The following is a 20,935-nucleotide window of genomic DNA, read 5'->3' on the forward strand; positions in this document are numbered from 1 at the left end:
ACTTGAATCTATAAAATATGCACATACTGTATCTTTTGATATTTATTTTACTTAATTGCAATGTTGTCTCAGTTGCAGCATTATTCTCATGTTCCTCAGCAAGATAATTTTGATTTTTTTGAAATGGTGTTTCATGAGTATGAAATCTATGCAATGTACTGCCCATGGATGGGGACAGCAGCAAAACATATTTTAGCAACCTAAAAAAAAGGCCCACCTAAAAAAATCAATATTAGTTTAATAGTACATTATATTTTGAATATTCTCATTGCTTTACTTTGCTGCCAGACAGCCCTTTCCGAGGTGGAACTAAAGCAGATGCTCTCTTCAGACTCCTTTGACAAAAACAGTCAATTTACCTCGCAGAACACGGAAGTTGCTGGTCTACCACTATGTCGATCAATTAGTTTGTTTGTGTTATTGTGTGACTTTGGTAAATCCAAACTAACCCTTTAAATCCTAGTGTGGTGGACAGTGGTAGTCCAGTAACTACATCAAAGGTACTTGGGTGGTATTGACATGTGTCTTTAAACAGGTTTTCTCATACTCTGTCTTTATTGATGATAGGATTATATTTTTAGGGTTATATAGTACCCCATAGAATCAGACTCAATGTCCTCAATCATAGCTATGACCCTGATGTTTCTACTTCGGGACTGTAATGACTTTAAACAGTCTGTGTGTGTGTGTGTGTGTGTGTGTGTGTGTGTTGGAGTATTGGTGACATGAGGAGGTGTGGTGAAGGAGGGAGGGCAGATTTCATGTGTGCACTATAAGAGTACAGAGCCACTACAAGCTGTCCTGGACAAAAGGTTTACCTCCCAGGACATCTTGTGAAATACTGACTGTGACGAGGTACGTTTCTTTGCATGCTTATGAAACAAATCTCAACCCTCATGATACTCTTTTGTGGTGCTTTTGTAATCCGTTTGTAATCATGTTGTTATGTGTTCCAAGCAATGAGTTTGATAAGATATCAGAGATAAGTGCAGAGAGGGAATCCAGACACAATTTATCTAAAAATCCCTTGGGTTCTGTAAAACAACATTCAGAGTGCATTAAATAAAACAGCTGCACACAGCTGGAAACCAGACAAGAATTGAAAATGGTTTAATCTGGATCAAAGACATAACCTTTCACAAGAGCACAGATGGAGGGGTTTGTGATGGAAAACATGTAAAATGTTGGCCAAACATGGTCAAAATGTACAAGCAGAGGGGGGTGGGAGGCTGTGCTTCCAATTTTTTGTTTTGCTCTGCTCTGTGATTTAAACTGTTTGTGTCTTTGCAGCAAGAACATCAGCAAACACAGCTATGAAGTTCCAAGCGCTTTTCTTTCTTCTGATCCTCACCTGCATGTACCTGAGTCTTGCACAAGGTAAGTGGAACAGATCAGATTTGATTCACATCAGAACTATGATATTATAATAGCAAATTGGGATTAGTTTGCAGATATAACTGTGCTTTAAATATATATATATAATAATAATAATAATATATATAATAATAAAATAATTATATATATATATATATTTGCTCGATATTGTGCAAGTAACTGTTTTAGCATTTTATATTGTAAGCTAAACTCTAAATATGGACCTGGTTCTGTATATGACTGTGGAGAATATGTGGAGTCTCGCTTTCACCAAATTTGGTTGAATTAAGGCTGCAGCTGTATTTCATAATCCACATTCCTTTATACTAGTACTAAATCCTCTCTTTCAATGAGGTGAATTATTCTGCTCAAAACCATTCGTCACAGCACTTCATCCCAAAGTGTAAGCTGTAAAAACAACACACATTACTTCAATTACTGTAAGTAAAATAGCTGATTTTCATAAACATTTCCCCTCAGTGAATTACAGCACAAATGGAGAATTTTAAATCGTGGACATGTTGTGTGGACATTGGAATAAAACTGACAGTTTCTTTATTGATACATAAAAATTGAATTTGTCATTCCTCTACTTTTCAACATTCCTATAGCTGATTTCAGTGTGATCACTGCAGCGTATAGCTCACTAGCTTTTCAGTAGCATCATCACGGAATATAATTCGGACCTGGAGCATTGGAGAAAGGGGGAGGGGCACATGCAGATTTGTTGCAAGTATACAGGGTTAGATGATAGGACCATATGATCAGACTCAATGTCCTCAATCATAGCTATGACCCTGATGTTTCTACTTTTGGACTATAATGACTTTGAACAGTCTGTGTGTGTGTGTGCGTTAGTAAGAGAGAGAGCTAAAGAAATCACATATTTCACTTCTTTCACTTTTGTTTAGTTGTTTGATACAGAAATAATAATATCATGACATTCAATTAAATATGTGATTTGTTTGACGCATGATGATGTTTAATTAATATTATGTTTAATAATACACAAATTACAAATTTTAGATCATATCAAGAATTTTTTTTCATTAGCCTTATAGTTTATAGGCGTGCCAATAAAAACAGACAAAAAAACAAAAACTTATCAATGTTAAAATTGAGCTGTATTGTTTTCTCTTTGGACTCTAACTAGAGTATACAAATTGAATAATTGCTTAATTTGAGTGACATTTTTAAGTGAGGCAGTTTATCTCTCTCTAACCCTCGGTAACTTTATCTCTCTCTCCAGGCTCGTTTGGCAACTGCTGTCTCGGCCATGTTGTAGAGATGAAACAAAAGGCAAAGAGAAACATTGAAAGTTACAGGATACAGGAAACAGATGGCGATTGCAACACCAGCGCTGTTGTGTAAGTAACTTATTTAGTTGGCTCTTAGCAAGCCTTTTGTTTTCCTACATTGTTAAAACTTCCCACTAAAAGAATTTGGCAAAGACCAATGGAAAAAGAAACGACCAGCTTACTGGATGTGATTGATCCAAGCTTAGAGCAGCACTTTTAAATGACTGGTGTCTTTGCATATAAAACCTGTGCAGTAAGCTTGATAATTTTAAATAATAATACTGACATGTGCAGGTTTCTGATGAAGAAGCCGTCACGTAAAAAACCGCGGACTGTTTGTGCTAATCCAAATGACCGTTGGGTCCAGGAGCTGATTGAGACTTTGGATAGGAGGATGCAGAATTAGGTAAAATGTTACACAACACACTCTCACAATAACATAATTTAATGCCGTACAATGAAACTCAGTGACTGCGTAAATCATCATCAAACTTTTGTCTCTGCAGACCACTTAAAGGAGAGAAACAAGAGAAGAATGGGAGAGAGGAGAGCAGATGTTTCACCTCCCTGTCAGGCATCATATATCACCTTTAACCACTTGCATTATGTTTCAGTAGAGTTGGTATTTCCTGTGCTGACAGAGAATGTAAATGTACACGGTTCACTATAACATGAACATACCATATCCTCAATGTTATAAGCCAGTATAGCAAAATTCATTTATATGATTCTGTTCTTTTCTCTGTGATATATGCAGCACTTGCTAGGAATGAGCCACTGTTTCGCAGCTTTGAAATGTATTTGCAGTGTGTTTGTGTGAACACTTTGGGGATAAGTTGAGCCTTTCTTTTTATTTTTACCACAGATTTCCATATTTTTATATCAGCATTATATTTGTACTTTGTGTCTTTCTTTATCAAATAAAGGCAATACAAACCAGACTCTGGTGTTCTAATAATATTTTATTATGATATGATTTTTTCTTTTTTTTTTTTGGGGATTGCACCACTCCTCCCTGATGACATGTTTACTGGATATCCATGTGAGCAGGCTCCATTTGAACCAATAATTGACTACATGAGCCATCCCTCAACACTTTAAAACTTGGCTCTCTGGACAGTTGGTCTGCAACGCTGTTTTTCATCAGTTTGATAATAACGCTGATGGTAAGTCATAGATTTGAAAGTTAATACAGTAATCTAGTCTCTATTTAGATTTTCAGCCATTCAACAAGGTTGGAATAAAGGATAAATTCACAATTTATCAAGCCTGTCTTAAAACAATACTCAGGTTCCCATATGTTCAATGAAATTGAATTCCTCTTGTTCATACTGGCTGTAAAGTGATCCTTCAATAAGTCTTCCAAGTGATATGGGACAAAATCCACAGTCTTCTTTAGTGTAAAGATGTATTTAAAAGTTTATTTAAAGTTATTATTAGGGTTCAGTTTGACCACTGTTGCCTCCAAATTCCTATCAAGAACAGTGAACACAGCACACTATGGATGGTAGCTTCATTATATTCTACCCTACGAAAACAACCATTGCTCATATTGTGGTAAATCTGCTGCATTCGATTATAACTCTGAACAAACCACCATGATAATGATGAATGTTCGGATGGTGAATGAATGAACAACACACAGCACAGCAACACAATTCCTTTTTTTCCTTTTGAGTCTGACCTTCTCAGCGCTAGCTTTCCCTTTTCTTTTTTGGCTTTCCATCATTAGACGCACACACTGTCTGTTAACGTTACCGATAGACTTCCAAACGTGACGAAGAAATAAAGAGGTGTTTGATGGCTTTACGTCATAGGCCGACCAGGGCTATGCCATTTGGGGAGAGGCCGCTCACTGATCCCCCTATATTTCTGAAAATCCTAGACATGGTTGTGACCTGCACTTCGTTAGTGCTTTCTCATTAGCCTGTGTTTTTATTGAAATAAAGAGTCTGCTGTCGTACGGGCACAGTTTGACCAGCGGGCAATATAAACTAAAATACTAAAGGTTAGAATCAGATTTTGACACAGTGCTCCTCAACAAGAAAAGAAAAGGACACACAATTACATGAAAAGGTTGAAACCTAGTTGATATTGAGTAAGTAACCATAGTATTAAAACCAGCTGACACACAGTTAACCTGGAGCTTTTGGGGTCCCTGGGCATTGAGCAGTTGCACATTTTCCCCCACTTGATAATCCAGCCTTGTCAAGAAGTGAAACTGTTTGTGGTTAAGTCTTTAAAATGTTTCACCAGTCATTAAAGATGCCACTCATTTGCCAGAACGAGATGAATGGATTGTGAAATGTCCTCATCAACAAGTTCAAGACATCACGATGTCCTTGGTTTGAATCCAGCTGCACGGGGGCCTTTGTTGCATGTCATCCACGTATCGCTCTGTTTCCTGTTTATATCTCATCTAAAAACTATCAATAAAGGACAAAAATGGCTAAAAAATTAAGCTGTGTCCCAAGTCCATAATAATAATAATTTTGTGCAGAATTTACTATGTTCCATTCTCATAGTATAATGTTTTTGCAGTTAGTTTACAACTAAATCAATATACTTAACATACCACAAGATTCTGCCAATTATACTTCATAAACAGACAGCAAAATGTTTATCCAAAAATGTTATACTTCCTGAGGTATTTCTGAAGCTGTTTCACCACCATCCATCTTCCATTTCTTTTAATGTCTTACAGCTGTGAGCAACTCCTCCATTTCTTTTGTGTATTGCATTGTGGGACAATGGTGTACATCAACAGCATTTCCAAAAGTCAAACATTTCTTAAGAATGCATGTTGGCCTTTTTGGGTACATTTTTTTGGTGTGAAAACACAAGTAAGTTTGAATACAATCACAATTTGGTACTGAATTTAGAAATACTGACCTCTCAAAAATTGTTCAGACCTGATTTATTTTAATGTCATACATAAGTTTGCTTTGATAACAGAAAATAGACATTTAAGGAAAGGACAACAAGTCTCCAGATTGTGCACTGAGCCTATCGAACCATTTAAAAACAGGCATTTGTTGTAAGGGTGTCTTTTGTTGGAATATTCTGGACAGATGTGACTAATTTCCTTCCCAACACTCACTCCACGGTTTATGATTTTAAATGCTGAAGGAATGTTGTGTAGCAGGCTTCGATTCTGCAGATAACACGCTGAATATGAGTCTCAGTTCCACAGCATTGATCCAAATGAATGCCGGGATTAGACTCAGTTACATACTTTAGCGTTAGAGTGATCGAGTTCAGGTCTCTGATACAGTAGGCACGGTACAGAACAAGCAACCAGAATGTGACAGAAAACAAAAAAGTGCTGGTGTTGATGGTGGTCCTTGTTTTTTAAACCATGAAGCATTAAAAAAACACTAATCAGTTATTTGACATCCTTTCAGGCTCAGAAGTGGTGAGAAAATGAATGTGGACTGCTGTGAACTGAAGCCCTGAAGATTGGTTAGTAAAAGCTTTGATATGATTCCTTTGTAATGACATGCATTGATGAATGTAAACAAAGGACCAAAGTTAGTGGTGCAAATACTGCTGACTTAAATCAACACATTCATCTTGCTCTACTTTGGCTAAAAGTGAAACTCTAATAAACTTTAGATTTCGATTGTAAAACTAATTAAAATATGAACTAATGTTTTAAAAATATGTTATTTGGCAAGGGACCATGGTATAAGCGGGTTAATGCCCTTCAAGGTGTCCATTGTAAGGTATTAAAGGACTTCGGCACTGCGCGTCGGACGGTTCACGCCTCGCCGTCGTCCATTAATACCTGACAATGGACACCTCGTCGGGCATTAACCCTTACTTATCTACCGGACCGAATAGCAACGCGGATTTCGGTGCCTTGTTAGGTTCTACTTAAATGACTGTGCTTCTCTCTGATACTCCGAAAACGGACGTTAGAGGGAACTGAAACATCGCCGCACGGGACGCTAGTTAACACTACAGTTGGCAGCAGGTAACGTTAGCCTAGCGTTAGCTAGGAGCTGGAGTAAACACAGTAAAATGCTGACAGCTAAACGGTGTAAAAGTGTGTCTGTATTTCACTGGAGAGGATTGTAACACCAGACTGTAGCTACCGTTGTCTGAAAAACACAGAAGAGATGTGTCACCTTTTTCAGCCCTTCTGAGTTTGCAGGTATGATTTTAATATAACATTATTATAGTTATTATGGCCTTTAGAAAAATGTTTTTTTGTGGAGGTGGGGTAGTGCACTATTAGGCCCCTGTGGGGCAGGCTAAGCTTTTGTCCTTAATGGCATTTTTTCCCCTTACGTTACTTTTACTTAGTTTTGGAACCAGTACTTTTACACTTTTACTTGATTAAAAAGCTTGAGTTGATACTTCAACTTCTACAGAAGTCTTTTCAAACCCTAGTATCTGTACTTCTACTTGAGTAATGAATGTGAATACTTTTGACACCTCTGAATGTAATCCATTATAAGAGACCTCCAATCCCTTTTTATGTTTGCATTTTGTTCAGAACAGTATCCCAGTCCAAGTTGTATTCTCCTGCTGTTGAAAAGGAAATTGTCCGTATAGGGCAAAGTGGTTACTGTTTCGCAACCATCTCAACCGTGTTTTTATGAACTGAACAGATTTGTCTTTCATCCAGAGCTCAAGGCTGCTCTGGAGCTGCCAAATGCCATAACAAACAAATGCTGACTTGCTTTGGGGGTTAACTTGAGTCCCTATGATAATCACAGAGGGTAAGGAAAGGTAAAGACAAATAAAGAACAGAAAAGCAGAAGAGAAGATATGAGTTTTTTTTTATTGTTGAAACCTAATTTCACTAATCACATTTTTTAATTTTAATTAAAGTTTGTTACTGGATCAAAGAAAGCATTGTGTCAGATGACAAGCCATGACACCTTGTGAGTCTGTGTGTGTGTGTGTGTGTGTGTGTGTGTGTGTGTGTGTGTGTGTGTGTGTGTGTGTGTGTGTGTGTGTGTGTGTGTGTGTGTCTGTGTTTGTCATCATGGCAAAATGTGGTCCTAGAGACATGTACTGTAGCAGGAACTATCACAGAGAGGCAGTTTGGAGTACTTTGCTAGTTGTTTATATGTCTGTCTGTGGACAGATTTTGTCACCATGATGGAGTCACAACTGTGCAAGATGCAGCCACTAAACCTGGTCTGTAGTTGAGATCAAAGTGAAGGCAGAGTTCGTAGACGGGTGTACGAGCGTCGAGCAGGGGCGCCAGAAGTAGTAGAAGTAGAAGTTTACGTTCCTGGCCCAATCTGGCATCACTGCTGGTGTGATCCAATGCCAAGAAGATCTCTAGTTATATTTTGAGATTGAGATCTTTAATATCTTCTGTGGCATTTATCTGAGTTGTTAAGATACAATACACATCAGATTTTGAACTGATTAAAATGTGATTCTTCCCTCGTAAATAAAAACCTTTAAGTGATGTTAAAATCATTGGTATCATTATCTGTTTTGATTTAAGGATCTCATTTCAGGCTTTAAATATTTAGCTAAAGGCAAATTTCTATGTTTAATGAACCTGATTGACATGTCATGCTCGCCCACCTTCGATCACCTCAAAGTAGTCTCGCTTTGCCAGACCATCCTCCAAGGTGCTGCGAAGGAGGGTCTGGCACACAGAAGTCCACACAGAATTCCGGGATTCCGGGAGAGAAACGTGCTCTGGTTTATTGGCATTTCCTTAAAACCAATCACAATTGTCTTATATAATGCTTGGTGAAGGAACTTCTTTTGGTGGAACGTGTACTTTCAAAAGTTGTTTTAGTCGTGCGAGAGAAAACTCAGATTGGACAGATAGTCTAGCTAGCTGTCTCAATTTACCCTGCAGAGATCTGAGGAGCAGTTAACCATAGTCCTTTACCATAGAGTTTAAAATTCCAACACAAAGAAAGCGGAAGGTAACGGAAATCGGCGAAAAGACACGCATCCGGCGGAATTTCCTGCGGCATCGGAGCAAATCCGGAAGTGCAACGTCGCGGATATAGACCAACCTCAAAGTAAATTATTTACTCTGGTTTAAAACAACTTACTGTCCCACAATGCATCAGTTCAGCTCATGATGTATCAACTCCCTTTTAAATTTGTTTTGAAACGCTACAGACAGATACTGCTGGTTGTTTCACTTCACTGTCACAAGGATCATTATTCACTGCTTCCTTAATCAGTTTAAAGGATCATCCCGCTGTTAAGACAATAAATGATAACAGTGTTTTTCACAGGAGTGATATTAAGCAAGAACAGGTTTCCTACATAAACAGCAAGTCAAGACTCCTCCTTGGCACTCGTTGGGGCCTTGATAATTCATTTCTGTTTGCTCCTGCCCACACAATGTGTACACATTCCTGTGTGAAAAGGTGGTCCAACACTTTATTGCAAAATATAATGCTTATCATAGTGCCAACCACTCATCAAAAATACAGCAGGTCTGTGCACAGACTGGCAGAATTGGCACTACATTGCAGGGTGACGGTAAAAGGCAAAGAGTGATGCCTGGCTAACAGGGACTGTTGTACCCTCGAGGGGAATTCACAAGTGTGGTGAAGTTGAAGTGAAAGTGAAGGGCCATTATGTGGAGAAAGAACTGGAGTTTTCAAAGTTTGACTTGACAGATTAGAAGTGTCACAGTCTCAAAAGAACTACCAGCTTTATGTTTAATTAATTCTAAAGAATTCACAAATACACGAATGCTTCGTAATTCAGTTTCAGCTCTTTTACCGAAGGTGCTTGAGATGGCTCCAAAAATCAGTTCCTGCAAACTGGCTGAAGCGTCAAAGTGTTTTTTCAACTTTACGGCTTATAAGGAAGCAAGGAATAATTCAAGATTCCAGTGGAAATCACTTTGTAAACAGCTGAAATATTGGCTGGAGTCTTGTATGCAGCAGAAAAAGACAATAATAGTATCCTACTGCAAGGAAAGATGAAGAGATTTGAGAAGTAACTGTTTAAAATCATTGTTTGAAAATAATTTTATTCTGGTTATATGGAATATGGTCTCACTTATTGCTATAATCATTAACCCTACTAGGTCGACGCTGTTTCCTGTGAAAGGAGAAACACATACTTTGTGTATAATTTAATATTTCCAGATCAATACAGCGTAGAGACTTTTTTTCTGAAGCATTGAAATCTGCCGTTTCAATGAGGTCCTCTGACACTTGTAGATCATCCAGAAGCGTTTTTAATCCATCATGGAATTACAGTGTATTTGTAACATAAATAAATCCTAATTATGAATCGAAAAATCAAATCACAAATCTCTGTTTTGCTCCGCAACCTCCGCAAAGCCGTTAGCGCCAGCTTTCAGGCAATATGTTTGGTGTCTTTGTAGCCCTTCCAGAAGTTTAGTAATCCAGCCGGGAAGACAGTGACTTTTTCAGAGACTTTGTACGAGTAATTCCAAAGCGATAAATCCATCTCAACGGCTATTTAGTCATTGTTATGTATGAAAATAATAATAATACTCCGCTCCATTCGCCCAGGATCCAAGATTGTGTTGACTGACGGGTCTATGAACCAATCACATGCAGTTTGTCAGCTGAATGTGGCGTTTAGTCAGCCAATAGAATTTCCAAGCAGGAGGGACTTGTATTCAGTGTATGTGTATTAAGGAAAAAGACACAGGAAGGCCAGCTGCTTCATGAAGCATTTATGAAAGTATTGCCTTAAAACATATGCAAACATTAGCACAATACTTCAAATAGATATTTACAAAATTAGATTCAAATTGTGCAAAATGTAGAATAATGTGTGCACTCCAGACTTTTTGTGACAATCTGAAAAATTGCATAATATTTACAATACATTTAATTAAATATCTACATTAAATGAAGGCATTTTAGGCATCAGTTGTTCAAAACACACACAAACATTTAAGTTGGCTGCAGACTGGTTTTAAATTTTTCTCTTTTGTTCTGGCCTCAGTTGGTCCTAATTTTGTAATAAGAATTTCTGTTACCCATGCATGTTCTCAGTGTCTATTTTAAGATTTAGGATTATCTGTAGCCCTGGATTAGTTCAGTAGATTTATGCACTGTCTAAAAGGGATTGGAAGATGCTGATAGCCATACAGTGATTGATGAAGGGTGTGCGTCAGTAAGCTTTTGTTCTAATCAGAACACAAAGTCTTAACTAATCACCTAAAAGAGGTGCCCTAGTCCGTAAAATATAATTGACTTACACTGTGGGACAGAAGAACCATCCGACTTCGACCTCAACCTCCATTTGCTTGCCATTTCAGTCCAGTATTGCACAACACAACTTGAGTATTTCTCAATATGTAACATGACACCTCACCGATTTAGGGAGCCTGAACTGATTCGAAGGAGTGTTAGTGAGCAAGTGGACACATTTGAATGTGATAAAGTACCACAACTAAAGCAAGTCAAGTCCAGTGATTTCTCATTAGAGTACAACACAGACAGCCGAGGGATTGTGTTTGTTCACAGGTAATACGGACCACTTCTTCGGATTCCCGTACTCACCAGGGTGAAGCATTGAATAACCCACAGCCTCCACCGACCTCCTCTTCTGGACCCGATGGAGAAGGATTCGGTAGGTCCCAGTCAGCGGGCTCCTACAGTCTAAGCAGGGATTGTTTTGGAAATGAACTGTCACAATACCCAGATCTGACAGCAAACTCTTCACCTCCTGCTCCTCCACACACAGAGCCTGGCTGGCCTGGGCAAAGTGTGCCGGGGACAGGGGCAAAAAGACATACGGACGAGGGTACTCAATCCCCTGCAGCCAAGTACTGTTTGTAATCTCTGTGAGAGACGAGCGATCAACAGGCACGGGCCGCAGCATGCCCTTAATGACCAGCTGGCATGGTTCGGGCACATAAGGAGGGATACTGAAGGCCCCCTGAAGGATGCAGCGCTTCAGCTTTCCCAGTTTGTCCCCATAAAAGGGCATAGTGGCCGTCACCATGAAGTACAAGAGAATACCTAAAGCCCAGGTGTCTGAATAGCGTCCAATGTAACCTTTATCCTTAAACAGTTCAGGAGCAGCATATGGTGGTGAGCCACAGAAGTTGGTGAGGAGCTCATTAGGGCCGCTCTCTGTGCTGAAACCAAAATCTCCAACCTTGATGCAGTAGCTAGTGGTGTAGAAGATGTTCTCCGCCTTAAGGTCTCTGTGGACAATGTTGTTGTCATGCTGAAATAATACAATCAATGGGAAAAATCAGGAGGGGTTCTGTTGTGACATTTTAAATTTACTTTCAGGGAAAGAAAGTGTTAACAATCTCTGAAAAGGGCGCCTGGGTAGCTCAATTGGTAGAGCAGGTGCCCACATATAGAGGTTTGCTCCTTGACGCAGCGGCCACAGGTTCGACTCCGCCCTGCGGCCCTTTGCTGCATGTCATTCCCCCTCTCTCCCCTTTCATGTCTTCAGCTGTCCTATATAAAGAAAGGTCTAAAATGGCTAAAAAATAATCTTAAAATAAATAATTTTTTGTATTTGTCACATGTTTAAAGCACTGTAAAAATAGCATTCTAGAAATTATTGTTATTATTATTATTATTATTATCAATGGTGGAACGTAACTAAGTACTAATTTTGTACTTTTAAGGCCACTATATTTATCTGACAGTTATTGTTATTAGTTACTTTTAAATTGAGATTTGGTGTAAATATATAAATATAAATACATATCAGCATAACATGTAAAACATAGTTGGAACCTATTGCCATGTTTCAGATGCTTGACTTGTCAGCAGTTCCACCAAAGAAAGAGTTCCCCTCTAAACTTCTCAGATGGTTTATAATTTATATAAACAACTGTTCTTGGCTGAAAGAGGTAAAATGATCCAATACTGTATTTCACAATAAAAGCAAAAAGCCAAGAACGAAAGAACTTTGTGTTTTCTCCCATTTAATTATTATCTCATGGCCCCTCAGATTTATGTTGTGAGTTTTTGGAGGGGTCCAACACCTAAGTTGGACTAAACTACCAGTATATGAATTAGTTAAAACTAGCTCCACTTTGACCAGTTTCAATGGTACTGAGGTTGCCAACACATTGATGCATCACTATTAACGATCAAATAATGTCACATACAACGCTAACATATCACAGGGGGCATTTTTCTGCAGCATGAGATTTACTTTTGATAATTCAAGTATGTTTTGCTGAACATACTTCTGTACTTATGGATAAATTAAGATTTTGAATGGAGTATTTTTACACAATTGCACTGACATTTTTATTACTGAAGTAAAGGATCTGTATACTTCCTCCAGTACTGATTATTATTATTATCATTAGATTCAATGTTTTCATTCTGAAATACAAATCCTTAATTATGGGGCATTCTGTTGGTCTATAAAACACTGATCACAACTTCCCTGGTTTAAGGCTATCTGATGAACATTTGTTGCATGTCATCTCCCCTAATTTCCCGTCACCTCTCTACTGGCCACTATCAAAATGAAGGCAAATTAATATGGTTAAAGCATTTACAGATTGAGCCTTTAAACAATTAAACGTGGCCTCAAATTCACTTTCGATTTAACTTTTTCACTTTGAATGACTCAATCATGTGAATGTTAAATACCTCACAGACTGAGCACAGCGCTGTGCAGTAGATGATGACTAGGACTGACATACAGGCTCACCATGTGTTTAACAGCACAAATGACTTGTGCAAAGACCAGCTTGGTTTCCAGGTCATCAAGCTTCCCCCTGGTGGTGATTCGGGAGAACAGGTCTCCACTGCTGCCGTACTCCATCACCAGATACAGCTTCCTGCTGGTCTCCATCACCTCGTACAGTCGCACTATGTTGGGGTGGCACAGCTTCTCCATGCAGCTGATCTCTGAGGAAGTCATTGGCTGGCTCATCTTATCCACGCGTGGCTTGTCAATAATTTTAATAGCAACTCTCTCTGAGACAGAAGAAGAGAGAGGATTAGATGTCAGTGATGGATTTAGAGAGGGTCTAACAAGATGACAGGTCAAAATAAGGACAGGCATACTTAAGAGATTTAAACACGAGACTGTTGCATGCACATGAGAGAAGGCTAAAGAAATGTATTTTTGGCATCTCATTTCATTAGAAGATTGTTGCAGGATTATTTTAAGGTATGACAAAAATGTGGCTTTTCATGAAGGCATTTCAACAGAAAATGAATGGACTGCAGGGGTCGGTGAAAGACTGGGGTGATAAGAAAGTTTTTTTCAGGGGATCAGTCTACTGACATGAGCATTGTTAACATCAAATTATTCATGTACAACATCTTACTGTATACATAACAGAAAAGACTAAAGTCTGCCCACAGGACAGGAGGGAATGTGCTTCCTGTTGGATAAAAGACTCATTATGAATGTAACTCTTTAGAGTTTACTTTCAAAACGATTACAGTCATCTAAGTGATACTGATGCAAAAACAGGTTTACATTTTCCTTTTTTCCTTGCACATTTTTTTATTTCTACAGTTTTCCTTGATATATATTTACTGTTGTGTTTTGCATTTATTTCTGTAAGAACATAAGCAACAATTGTCAGTCTTTACGAGCTTAGAATTCTTTAAACAGATAGATTCACAGGGCTCTGTAGCTTTGTGCTTTCAAACAATGTACAGTTTTTCAAGGTTGAGGTGAGAATTTAGCTGGATGCTACAAGAAAACAGCTGTTTATGGATTTAAAAAAGCAATGTATGAATTGTTAAAAACACATAAACAACATTTTACTCCTGACCTTTCGTCAAGGCGTGGATGCCCAACCTGACTCTGGAGAAATTTCCCTGCCCAACCTCTCCACGGAGCTCGTAGAAGCCAACTCTTCGACCGAGCATCAGGTCGTTCACGATCCTCTCATTGTTGGTCATGTCATAGACGACCCTCTCAAACGGCGACTGCCTGGTTCTCTCTGCTTCGCTAAGCTGTGGGATGGCACACATGGCAGAGGAGGCCGGGGGCTTCTTGGCTGTCGTTTCCACCACTGGAGCCTCGTCTTTGGATTTTTTGCTCACTTTTTGCTTAGGCCACAGGCGTGCTTTGATGGCTTAAAAATAAATTTAAGAAACTTTTAAGAAAACAATAAAGAATTTGAAAGAGCTTTGTGTCACTATGTTCTCCGAGCGCTCGTTACTGCTTTCAGAGTCAACTCACAGAGGTCAAGCCAGTAGATAATCGGATATGAACCACAGAACAAACATGATGGGGATTGTTCCACAACACTCTTCCATTTATGGAGCATTGGTAATGAGATTGACCACCATGGTACAAATGTGATAAAACATTTGGCCTCTTTCACAACAATCCTAACCTGGTTTAATCTTAGTGAGTGCTTAGTTTATAAGTTGTTGGTGTCTGTTACGAGGCAAATAATAACTGATTATGTAGACGTTAAGTTAATTTGCAAATATAAATATTTACGATTGTTATCCTTTTGTTTCAGACATACAGTGTACGCATGAACTGACATGATGCAAGGGGAGTTTTGGCATTTTATTTGGCAGACTTCCAACACCTTTGTGGTGCTATTGTTTTGTGACTAAGTGTAGACAGATGCTGATATCATAATTTTTAACATGTTTGCTTTTCTTTCTTTTTTTTAATGATGGACAAAAGCAGGATGTGTTGACCTTTCCTGTTTTTTTCTGTTCTAGTTCACGTTCTTATTCTTTGCACACAGTTTTCAAGTCTCAGCACTTTTTATTGGCCAAAGCGTTTTCCCAAAAATGACTTGAATGATCCAGTTTCTTTGTTTCACAGGAAACTCTTGATTAAGGTTTCAGTATTACACAAAGAGAAATGAGCAACAGGGTCAGATGTCAGAATGTTTATCCGTCAAGGCTTAAGCTCTGTGTGGGCGTCTTGTAGATCAGGGGTCTTCAATGTTTTTTAGGCCAAGGACCCTTTAACTGAAAGAAAGATGGAGCAGGGACCCCCTACTATATATGTTGTATAATATGAAGTTGCATATTAAACTGGGCCTAAAATAACATGTAGGTTAGCCTAAAACCTTTATACACATCTTTTATGGATAGAATACTAAGCTATTAAAATAGCCTAATAATTGTTGGCATGATTTTATAAATCATGTTTTTATGTTAAAACATACATGTGGCACAGTGAATCCTTACGGTAGGTTTCCACACAGCAAAATTTCGCTTTGCTCTCATTGAGGTTGAATGGAGACGAAATTCGCCCTGATTGAGCGAGATGATAGCGAATCGCCGAGGGGAGCGAAATAAAGTTGACGAAAGTTTAACTTTATTCAAATGAGGACCACTCGAGAACCAATCAGGTCCGTGTGTTTGTGTTTGGAGGCGGGAGTTACAAAAAAAGTCTGACCAAGATGGCGGAGGTTATCAGCGCCGTATCATGAAAATTTTGATGTGATTAAAATGTTTCTACACGAACACTGGTACTTCCATCAACATGAATTGTGTTTTATATGACACACAAACTTAGTTAGGGCACATACACCACTAAATAGATCACTATATATGTTAGTTTAAACACTCAAACTTTTCAGCTAGCCGACAGGCTAATCGCTAGCATGTTCGGACATTGGATTTCATTGTAGCCTAGCCAGGCAGCTAGCTAGCTAGGCTACTTGTGCATTTGTTTGATTACATGTTTTGTTGGCGAACATTGACACTTGTAGCAACACGGATTGTTGTTTATATCACACGAACTTAAACAGGGCAAACACACCACCAAATAGACCACTGTAGATAGTTTAAACACTCAAAATGATTCAGCTAGCCGACAGGTCAACCGCTAGCATGTTTGGACATTGCATTTCATTGTAAGCATAGCAAGGCAGCTAGGCTACATAGCCAGGTTACCAGAGCATTTATGAGCTAAAATTTTACCGATGGTTTGCTGCTGTGCATTTTTACCGCCCTGTCTTCTGACAGCCCGGGACATTTAAAAAAATGTTGCGGTCTTGCGTGTCATTTTCGCGACCACGCCCCCGAGGCAAACTTTCGCTGGCCGAAATTCGCGAGGTGTTTCGCTGTGTGGTACCCTACCGTTAGGATGAGGCCCCCTTGCATTGACTCGGAGGACCCCTTAGGGGTCCCGGACCCCCGTGTTGAAGATCCCTGTTGTAGAGCAAATATAACCTCTTCAAATTACAGAACACGGGAAAAACGGGTTACTGAGTTAAATTAAGTAGCCAATGGTTAATAACAATGATACCTGACATTAAACTTCTGTAAATCTACAGTGCACCATATTATTATCAAGCCAGTTCTTCTATTTTGTGTTTTTTTCATAGCTTAAAATCACCAATAAGAATAAGCTATTAAAGATGACTCATTTAATCAGCAAACCCATCGGTATTCCTACCTCCAACTTATCAGAGTGTGTCACCTCATCCCTGAACCCCACAGCACTCACAATCGCACATGACCCAGAACATACACTCTACTCTACCCCCTTCCTTCTGGACGCAGGTGTAAACTAGTGAAAGAAAGGAGCTTTGTTCCTACAGCCATACGAGCTATAAATAAGAAACCTCTTAAAGTTTTTGTATGTCTTACTTGTTTGTGCTGTATGCACCTCCTATGGAAATTAATTTTGTCATTGAGGACAAATAATAAACTAATACTGTACCTCCTCCTGGTCATTGTGGGCTAAATTTAGCCCCTGTTAGGCTTAAAGGGCCCAAGATTACTAGCTTCTTTTAGAAACTTTAGTCTGTCTAGTCAATACAAAATGGACAAAATTAGACTACTTAAATTCAGTTACTGCTGCAATTTCTAGTATTGTATTTGTTGTAATGTGTTCTGCACGTTACTTGCTGTATGCATTTTAACATAAAGCACTTTACATTTACATGCAGTGAATTAGGCTATAAATGTAAATAACATTGCCTTGCCAAGAATAAAACAATTTAGGGCTAAACATGGATGTACATTCAGTAGCCACCCAACCATTTTTCAGTTTGAATGGGATAAAAATAATAAGGCTAATATATGCCACATTTTGTAAAGGGCTTATAAGTAAGTATGTTTTGGCTTTAGTGAGTGTTAAGACATATTTTACTAATGCCTAACAGATTGGTTAGAAGCCATTAATAGGAAGTAGTTTTGGGTTGCCAGGTTATGAAGAATATCGCCGGCTGGTGTTTATCCTTTCTATTAGGTAACAATGCAGTATATTACTGGTAAACCATAAATTCATGCTAATATGGGTTTTCACTTTCTAATAAGCTAAAAAGTCTTTTAACTTGTCAATTATTAGACAAAGCATATGTCATGCTGGACGACAAACACAAGCAAAGGGTTTATTATTGGCTTAACACCAAAGTTAAAAGCACAAGTAAATAATTTATTAGCCATTAATGAAGCCATGAATTACAGCTTATAAACCCTATATGAAGAGTGTCTTATTAGAAAGTAGAACCCACATTTTAATATTTTCTGCAAACGTTTCTACAAATCTGCAGACAGAAATATTAGAAAAGTGAAGCAGATACATTTACCTGGGAGCTGCAAATCCTTCATGTCTGTCCCTCGGGCTACCCTGACTGTGACCGTATATAAGTCAGGGAAGCCTCAGAGGACTAAATCACTCCTCACAATCCTATTAACACAGTGTATTAGTGGACTGCGGGTTATCTGACATAGACTAAAACGATGGAAATGCTGCATACACTCTTTTAAAGACTACTAATCACACCTCGTATTAGATTGCATACTGAATAACTGGTGATAAACTGCTTCTTTATTTAGCAATTTACCTTGAATGATGGTAAATTGATGATTTGGAATATAACTGTTGAATATGTGCTCAGGCTGGTGAATATAGTGAAGCATTTAGCATTAGCATTAGCTTTGGCATTACTGTGGAAGAAAATAAGAGACATAAGTATTTTAATTACTTAATACTACTTATTATAGAAATATTTTCATTTGAAAACCATTTATCTGAATGTATTGGTTCTGAGTTCACTTCTTTGAAATTAAAATATGAATTGACTTGATTTACAATTTCAAAAGATGAATTTGATTATATTTGTTATATTCTTTATTCAGTGGTCACAAATTCAAATCTCAAAATTCAAGTTGAAATAATTTGAACCCTGAGTTTGTACATAAACAGCAAACTGGACGATTTACTGGAGCCCTGTTCTTCTTCTGTCATCTTTGAGTTTAAAGGGGTGATAGAATGCAAAACTGATTTTACCTTGTCATAGTTGAATAATGACAGTTTAGTGGGTAACTAGGACATACATAGAACCTCTAAATCCCATTGACACCTCTTTTCTCTGCAAATCTCACTATTTGAAACTGCCTCTGAAAACGGGCGAATCTCAACGAGCCCAATAGTTGACGTCAACTATTGCGGCTCCTCCTCATTTGGCTCTAGTCTTTCTCTTTGTCACGCCCCAACATTTGCATAGGCTACACAACTGACCTGAGATCAGCTAGTCTTCTGAATCTAGGTCGTGCAGATCTCAGAAATTGTATACATTGTTCATATGCTATTTTACCATTAAATTCACTTCTGAGACTTTTTTATGCGAGAAATCAACTATGTAGAGGTCAAATATGGGCCGTTTTACGAAAATTGATGTCTAATTGCAAATTTTGTCCGACTGTGTGTCGGAGTTCAGAGGCTGGTGCTGCCTGTGTAGCTGCTTCGCCGCCTGGCCTGCCTTCCTTCACAGACCCCGGCCTGCTGTGAGGTAGATGGAGCTCAGTCACGGCTGGCAACCCACAGCACTCCATACCCGCGCAAAGTTTTGGGCTAATGGACTACGAAACAACGCTGCTCTGACAGAGCTCCAGGCCCTCCAACTCCTCTCTTCCTGCTAGCTAAATGCCCGGTGTATGTGAGTGAAAGCGCGGTCAGCGAGCTTGTTACGCCAGCATTCTCTTACCACAGGTTCCAGTTACTCTTTTAATGTGTGTAATTATAATGTGTTGAGTTATTTAAACAAACGATTGGGGAAATAAACGCCACTTGTCCTTGAGTCTCATTGATAGAGCCTGCGGCTGGATGGAGCTCTATCAATGAGCGCTAGCTAGCTAGCTAGCCTCCTCTTAGAATTCCTCTGGAATTCACAAAAATTCATTAACTTCTGACACAGTTGTTAGCTTTATAAGACATTTAGTTAGATGTTGTATACGTGGCGTGACGAAATTCAAACTGTAAATATACTTGAATTACGCCGAAAAGGAAGCTAACTATCCGTGATTTGTAGCTAGGATTGAAGGGACAGTCGCAGCTAACGAAACACCTAGCTAGTCTAGACATATAGTTAGATGTTGTGTAAGTGGCGTGACGAAATTCAAACTGTAAATATACTCGAAATAAGGCGAAAAGGAAGCTAACTATCCGTGGTTTGTAGCTACCCATAGCTAGGATTGAAGGGACAGTCGCAGCTAACGAAACACTTTGTCTTCACAAATATTCATTAACTTGAAATCGGACACAGTTGTTAGCTTTATAAGACCTTTAGTTAGATTTTGTATAAGTGGCGTGACATGTGTGTAACATGTGGTAAGAGATTGCTGTTGTAACAAGCTCGCTGACCGCGCGCTCACTCTCACACAACGGGCCATTTAGCTAGCAGGAAGAGGGGAGTTGAAGGCCCTGGAGCTCTGTCAGGGCAGCAGCATTTGGTAGTCCCTGCTGTGGGCTGCCAGCCGTGACGGAGCTCCAAATACCTCATAGCAGGCCGGGGTCTGTGAAGGAAGACAGGCCGGGCGGCGAGGCAGCACCGGCGGGCGGCGAGGCAGCACCAGCGGCTGAACTCCGACACACAGTCTTACCAAATTTGCAATTAGCCATCAATTTTCATAAAACGGCCCATATTTGAGCTTTATATAGTTGATTTCTCGCTTAAAAAAGTCTCAGAAGTGAATTTAATAACGAAATAGCCCGACAAACAATGTATAACTTTGCAGTGTCTGAAATATGAGGCCTGCTGCCGAGTCTCCCATGTGTCTCCCACCAATCAGCGCGTAGCTCATTCTGAATATTCATTAGCATACCATATTTGGAAGAAAAGCTCTTGTTCCAAATAGAGCCATATTTACAGGGTAGTTAAGGGCCTAATAAAATAGCATTCGGGCAATTTTCAGCCCAACCAATGTTACATACCCCATTAGGAGACCTTAAGGAACAGTGTAAAATACCCTATATAATCATTCTATCACCCCTTTAAATTTTCGAGCCGCTATCTTTGATCCCATGACTGACAGGCCGTGCTCTGATAGGCCAGAAGTCGGTTCGATTGCATTCAGGCTTGATTGCCTATTATGTCCTGGGTAACCGAGATGTTGCTATGT

At 39.0% G+C, this 20,935-nt stretch overlaps 2 protein-coding genes across 2 annotated transcripts; one reads left to right on the plus strand and one right to left on the minus strand.

Annotated features, from left to right (window-relative positions):
- The first annotated feature begins 727 nt into the window (after positions 1-727).
- LOC120565086 (C-C motif chemokine 25-like) lies at positions 728-3,613 on the plus strand. The gene is made up of 5 exons (XM_039810442.1): positions 728-855; positions 1,291-1,377; positions 2,624-2,741; positions 2,967-3,078; positions 3,179-3,613. The coding sequence occupies exons 2-4, from the start codon at positions 1,314-1,316 to the stop codon at positions 3,076-3,078; spliced, it is 294 nt and encodes a 97-aa protein (XP_039666376.1). The 5' UTR covers positions 728-855; positions 1,291-1,313; the 3' UTR covers positions 3,179-3,613.
- A 6,692-nt stretch (positions 3,614-10,305) lies between these two features.
- LOC120565087 (serine/threonine-protein kinase NIM1) lies at positions 10,306-18,203 on the minus strand. Its single transcript, XM_039810443.1, has 4 exons — positions 18,121-18,203; positions 14,377-14,682; positions 13,296-13,564; positions 10,306-11,834 (listed from the first exon to the last, which is right to left on the minus strand). Exons 1-4 carry the CDS (start codon positions 18,140-18,142, stop codon positions 11,082-11,084), a joined length of 1,350 nt encoding a protein of 449 aa, XP_039666377.1. The 5' UTR covers positions 18,143-18,203; the 3' UTR covers positions 10,306-11,081.
- Between the last annotated feature and the right edge of the window lie 2,732 nt (positions 18,204-20,935).

This window comes from Perca fluviatilis, chromosome 9 (genome assembly GCF_010015445.1).
Source record: "Perca fluviatilis chromosome 9, GENO_Pfluv_1.0, whole genome shotgun sequence".
NCBI lineage: Eukaryota > Metazoa > Chordata > Actinopteri > Perciformes > Percidae > Perca > Perca fluviatilis.

Excerpts from the sequence above, each read along its gene's own strand:
- LOC120565086 (XM_039810442.1), top strand. The coding sequence starts at position 1,314 with ATGAAGTTCCAAGCGCTTTTCTTTCTTCTGATCCTCACCTGCATGTAC. Across the intron at positions 1,378-2,623 it reads GTACCTGAGTCTTGCACAAG|GCTCGTTTGGCAACTGCTGT; the intron begins GTAAGTGGAACA and ends CTCTCTCTCCAG. Across the intron at positions 2,742-2,966 it reads TGCAACACCAGCGCTGTTGT|GTTTCTGATGAAGAAGCCGT; the intron begins GTAAGTAACTTA and ends TGACATGTGCAG.
- LOC120565087 (XM_039810443.1), bottom strand. The coding sequence starts at position 18,142 with ATGAAGGATTTGCAGCTCCCAG. Across the intron at positions 14,683-18,120 it reads GAAGGATTTGCAGCTCCCAG|CCATCAAAGCACGCCTGTGG; the intron begins GTAAATGTATCT and ends TTTATTTTTAAG. Across the intron at positions 13,565-14,376 it reads CATCCACGCCTTGACGAAAG|AGAGAGTTGCTATTAAAATT; the intron begins GTCAGGAGTAAA and ends CTTCTGTCTCAG.